Source organism: Chlorella variabilis (genome assembly GCF_000147415.1).
Source record: "Chlorella variabilis unplaced genomic scaffold CHLNCscaffold_5, whole genome shotgun sequence".
Lineage (NCBI taxonomy): Eukaryota > Viridiplantae > Chlorophyta > Trebouxiophyceae > Chlorellales > Chlorellaceae > Chlorella > Chlorella variabilis.
Window position 1 is genome coordinate 550,502 of NW_005435083.1, and position 5,137 is coordinate 555,638.

At 66.1% G+C, this 5,137-nt stretch overlaps 2 protein-coding genes across 2 annotated transcripts in view; both read right to left on the reverse strand.

Moving 5' to 3' along the window:
- Positions 1-167, reverse strand: part of CHLNCDRAFT_142847 (hypothetical protein) — a gene marked incomplete at both ends in the record, with an annotated part of 841 nt that extends 674 nt beyond the window's left edge. The window contains one exon of the mRNA XM_005849717.1: positions 156-167. Coding sequence (XP_005849779.1) covers positions 156-167 — 12 coding nt within the window. The remainder of the gene's footprint in view (positions 1-155) is intronic.
- Positions 168-2,646: 2,479 nt separating this feature from the next.
- CHLNCDRAFT_142849 (hypothetical protein) overlaps positions 2,647-5,137 on the reverse strand; it is a gene marked incomplete at both ends in the record, with an annotated part of 8,560 nt that continues 6,069 nt past the window's right edge. Inside the window, 8 exons of the mRNA XM_005849718.1 lie at positions 2,647-2,725; positions 2,867-3,000; positions 3,167-3,271; positions 3,439-3,509; positions 3,681-4,216; positions 4,419-4,489; positions 4,713-4,847; positions 5,069-5,125. Coding sequence (XP_005849780.1) covers positions 2,647-2,725; positions 2,867-3,000; positions 3,167-3,271; positions 3,439-3,509; positions 3,681-4,216; positions 4,419-4,489; positions 4,713-4,847; positions 5,069-5,125 — 1,188 coding nt within the window. The remainder of the gene's footprint in view (positions 2,726-2,866; positions 3,001-3,166; positions 3,272-3,438; positions 3,510-3,680; positions 4,217-4,418; positions 4,490-4,712; positions 4,848-5,068; positions 5,126-5,137) is intronic.

A 5,137-nucleotide genomic window follows, 5' to 3' on the forward strand; every position in this document is an offset into this window, starting at 1 on the left:
ATTTTCAGGTTTGGTGACCCACAGCCCTCGCCCCCCAAGCGGCCGCAGGAGGCCTCTGATGAAGCCGCAGGCAGCAGGGGCGGGTGAGTGCACTCGCTCCGAGACAGTGCGGCGAGCGGCAGCGGCGGCATGCGGGCGGCGGCGGCATCCGGGACATGCCGCCACATGTGTGGCTGCTCCCTTCCTTGGGCGTGCACTTCCTGAGCTCCTCGATCCCTGTGCCTGCTGCAGGGCTTCTTGCAGCAGACGAGATGCTGCACGGTGGTGTGGCAGCGGCCGCAGCAGGCGGGCCAGCCATGTTGCAAGGTGGCCAGCTGGCACCGTCGTCGCCTGAGGCGCCAGCAGCGGCGCCAGCGGCACCAGCACAAGTGGTACCCGGGCAGCCAGGCAACGCAGAGGACCGCGCCCCCCACGTGCCGCCTATGGAGCGGCCCACAGTAGCAGGCCAGCAGCATTATGGCATTGTTTCTTGGCCTGTTGCAGGAGCGCTGCTGTGGCGGCACCGTGATCCGCCAGGGCGACACCATCATCCGCGGGCATTGGATGGTCAGCAGCGACATCTACAGCTTCACGCAGAGCAAGTTGGGCGTGATCCTGGCGGAGCAGGCGCTGGCGGTTGCCGAGCTGGCAGGAGCAGCCCCGCAGGCGTTCAGGCGCCTGGCAGCTGCCGCCAATGTGGAGCGTGAAGCCTGCGCATTACTTTGCCCTCGAGAAAGTGGTGGCGGCGCGCAGCAGCCAGCAGCCCTGAGCCTGCTCCACGCGCCGCTGCGCCACAGTGGCGGCCCCCCGCCCGTTTGGACAGACATGCATGCCGTGGTTTCTTTGCACACTGCTTGTATATGTGATACAGAACACGGTGCTGCCAACGTTGACATCTAAATCCGAGGGATTTGGGCACTGGCTGGCCGCAGGAGCATGGCGGCGGCGGCCTGTGGCGACAGCGCACGCAGCAGGCGGGAGCCCGATTTGCGGGCCGTGCACGTTTCTTGCACTCCTCCTGCATCCCTGGACGTCCATTCTACTGCTTTACAGTGGCAGCAGGGCCCTGGCAGGTGAGGCCGCAGGATGAGATGGATCCACCCCCATGCTGCGTGCTCCTCTGCCAGAACCTCTATGCATCATGCAATGAAAGAATCCGCAACGGCTGCGGCGGGAAACGCGCTGCAGGGCCGCCACCACGAAACCTCCCACCCCGCTAGGTGAGGCGGCGACCCGCCGCGGACTTGTAAGTCACTGACTGTTGAAGCTCACGCGCTGCTCCACGCGGCTTCGTGCTGAACGCTGATCACCGCGTGGATGACCCGCACAGAGCCAGTTGTGGCCGGCTGGAGGGCGCAGTGTTGCAGCGCTGCCGCTTCTGAGTAACCGCTACCGCTGCCTAAGCTGCAGGTGCACCGCCTGACGCTTCCATTGCTGCCACGCTGAGCTGCAAGCCCATGGGCAGCACGTCACGAGCTGTCCTAGTATCCAATTTACCAGTGAGATTGCCAGACAACGCCGACTGGGACTCCCTTTTGGCAGCAGTGCAGCAAAGAGTTGACAATACATTTATTGACCCTGTATTTACACTTGACGAACACACCAAAGCCAGCATTGTTGCTGCGGGAGAAAAGGCAAGGTCCAAGGGCGTGAAGGAGGTTGTGATCACCTTTGCCAAATTCCGAGACGGGGGTCAAGTCAAGTTCGTGTCTGCCAAGTGTGGTAAACCAGATGATCACGAGAAAAAGGTGCGTTTGGATTGTGTTGTGTTGTTTAGATGATGCATCTCCATATGGTGGCCGCGCTGCGGCTGCTCATTGCAGCAGGCCTAGGTGGTATTGGCCTGCTGCAACGTCCTGCGCGCTGCCAAGGGGGATGTGTTTGTGGGGCGTCCCAAGCAATCCGCTTATGTACCTCCAATTCTGACGTGGTGTTCACCACTATGCTCGTAGATGAAACAGCAAAAACAATTGTCAAGGGATATCGCAAACTACCATAATGACCCATCGGCACGTCTCAGGCTACGACTTTCAATATTGTACACCAACCTGAAACGGGCAGCGTGGCTCATGATTATCGGCATGGTGCTGAGCATGCTGGCCAGTCTGGGTTCATTTGCGCTCGGCATTTATGCATTGGTGCTCAATTACACATCTTTGGATACACCTAAATCTCAAAACATTCAAGCATGGTTGGGAATGACTCTTGCATTGCTTGGAATCGCAAAAACGATGGCAGACTTTGCAGAATTTGCCTCAAACCCCAAGGTGTTCAACATACCACAACCAGCCCAGTCATGAAGTGCTTAATTTCAATGTGTACATGTGTATGTTAAATTTTGTATGTTGTAAACAATCTGGCTGCTCCTAGCTTCGGGTGGGAAGACCTTCCTTGTGCTGCGAGGCGTGACTGTCGTGACTCTGGTTCAGGGCACACAAACTCTGAAGATTGAAACTCACCTCGCCGCCAGGTCACACCAGATTCCTTCCCTGGCTTTCCCAGACACCAGCTTCCTATGCGACAATTTACCATCATTATGCACAGGGCAAGTGCACACAGGGCAGGCGTCCGTGCCTGCCAGACCCCCTCCCCGCCCTGCCCCCAATGCGTGCGCTGCTTCGGTTACAAGCTGCTGGCACTCATGGGATCCAGGCCCAGGTGTGGCGATCAGTCGTCGCGCCGCTGCTTCTTGGCCGCCCGCTGCTCCGCCTTGCCCAGCTCCACATACCGCTTCTTGCGCTCCTCCCTGTGGTGTGTGGCGGCGGCGGTGCGTGAGGGTGGGTGGGTGGGTGAAGAGGAGAGAGCGCCAGCGGGCCTCCAGGCAGACCAACACATCGCATGAGCGCCGCGCTCGGCAACACGGGCAAGCCCAGCCCCCGCCCCTCACTTGTTGTACTGCGCGCGCCACGCCTCCACCGCCTCTGCCTTCTTGGCCTGGCTCGCCTTCTGCCGCGCCCGCTGCTCCCGCCGCGCCGCCGCCTTCTGGTTGCGGATCGCGTTCAGCTGGCTGATCAGGGACACCTGCGCGGCTCGGGCGGGGTGGGGTGGGGTGGGGAGGGGGCAAGGAGGGGCAAGGGGAGGCCTGTATGTGAGCTCGGGCAATGCGGCCCCACGGCCCCGCGCCACCCCATCATGCACACCTCCACCACCACACACCACACGCCACCACGTGCGTGCGCCGCCCCACCTTCTTGCGCTCCTCCGGCTCCAGCACCACCGCCCGCTTCTGCTCCAACGTCTTGCGCTTGCGCTTGCCCTCCACCTTGGGCTTGGTCTTGAAGGGCAGCGCAGCCTGCGGGACAGGCGTGTGTGTGTGGGTGGGTGGGGGGGGCAGGTGGGGAGGGGGGAGGGCGTGCAGGAACAGAGTGGCAGCTGCCAGGCGCTCCCGAGGCGGCCTGGCAGGCTAGAGGGCAGGCAGGCAAGGCAGCAGGGCGCAGGCTGAGGGCGGCTGCGCCCCACCTGCAGCGACTTGGGTATATTGAGCGGGTTGAACTTGCGGGGGGCGCGCTCGATGGGGCGGTACAGCGAGTCTGCGGCACAGGCGGGGGAGGGGCTGGAGGGGCGCGCGCAACACGGGCGCAATGGGCCAAAGCGCAACACCCACGCAGGCAGCGGCCCCTAGGCCGGGTGCTGCTTGGCCCCCCCACCACCACCACCCCGGCTCCATGTCTGCGGCAGCCCGCCCAGGCGCCTGCCCCCACCTGAGTTGCGCGGCGCGCCGATGCCCAGCGCGCGCCGCAGGTCCGCCACATTCTTCATTGGCACCCAGCCGCCGCCGCCGCCGTCGCCGCCGGGGCCTGCGCTGCCGTTGGCTGCCGCCGCCGCCGCCGCTTCGGCGTCGGCGCTGCCGCCTGCTGGCGCCGCCGCCGCCGCGCCTGCCGCGGCGGCGCCGCTCAGGCCGTGGTCTGGATAGTAGCCCAGGCCCAGAGGGCCCAGCTTGAAGGCGAAGCCAGCCCGCCGCCCCTGCCACCTGCCAGCAGGCACAAACCGGCCCTCAGCCGCCGCGGCGGCGGCCGCGGCCTGGCCCGCTGCGCTGCCCGGCCCGACGCCTGCCTCCGCCGCCGCTGCGTCGTCACCGCCGCCCGCCTGCTCGCCGCCCGCCGCCGCCGCCTCCGCCACCTCCGCCGCGCGCTGCTTCCTGCGGTGCTTGGGCTCGCGCGGCGCGGGCGCGGGCGCCGGCGCCAGCCTGTTGGTGACAGGGTTGTAGAGGCGTGGCAGGTCTACGGCCACCCAGGCCCTGTGGCGGTAAGCGGGAGGGGTGGGGCGGGGGAGAGGGGAGGTGAGGCCAGGTGAGGCGAGGAGGCATGGCATGGTGGGGAGCGGGGCCAGGCCGCGTGTGGCCAGGGCTGGCAGGCAGCAGGCGGGGCCCTGCGGTAGGTAGGCGCTGCAAAGGCGTGGGGTGGGGCCCAGCGTGCGCCCGCACTGTATGCCACGCCCACCTGAGGAAGACTGTGTCCGACAGGAGCGGCTTGTCCTCAAAGCTGGCGCGGAAGGCGCCGTCGCGCGCGCCCTGCGCCCGGCGGCAGGCGCCAGGCAGGCAGGCCGCGTGCTCGGGGCGGCGGGCCGGGCAGGCGCCGGCGTGGCGCTGCGCCCGCCTGGGCAAGCAGGGCCCCTCCCCGCCTCGACCCTGCACTCCCAGCTGCACCACACTTGTCCACCCGCCCGCCAGCCACCGCCAAAACACACACGTGCACACACACACACACACACATTCACACCGCTGCCTCGCCCACCTCGCGCCCCGCCTTGATCGCCTTCTTCACCGTGCCGCGAATGCCCGACACCGTGCGCACCGAGGCCCCCTCAAACTTGCTGGCCTCCAGCAGGCTGTTGAACATGCCGTTGATGAAGGCGGTGTGGCGGTGGATCTGCGGCCAGGGGGCGGGCAGCCAGGCACGGCGGAGGGCAGCGCTGGGCGTGTGTGTGTGTGTGTGTGTGGCGCCGCGTGGTGAGGGGCCAGGGCAGGCGGCCGGTGGGCGGCACCCCGGGCGACGCACACACGTGCACAGGTGGCGACACACACATGCGCAGCCCCCGCCGCCCGCCACGCTTCGCCTCCCCGGGATAAGCCCCTGCCCTGGGCGCTCACCTTGAAGGGCGTGCCCACCAGCTTCAGCTTCTTCATCACCCTCAGCGACGCATCCAGCTGCAGCACCAC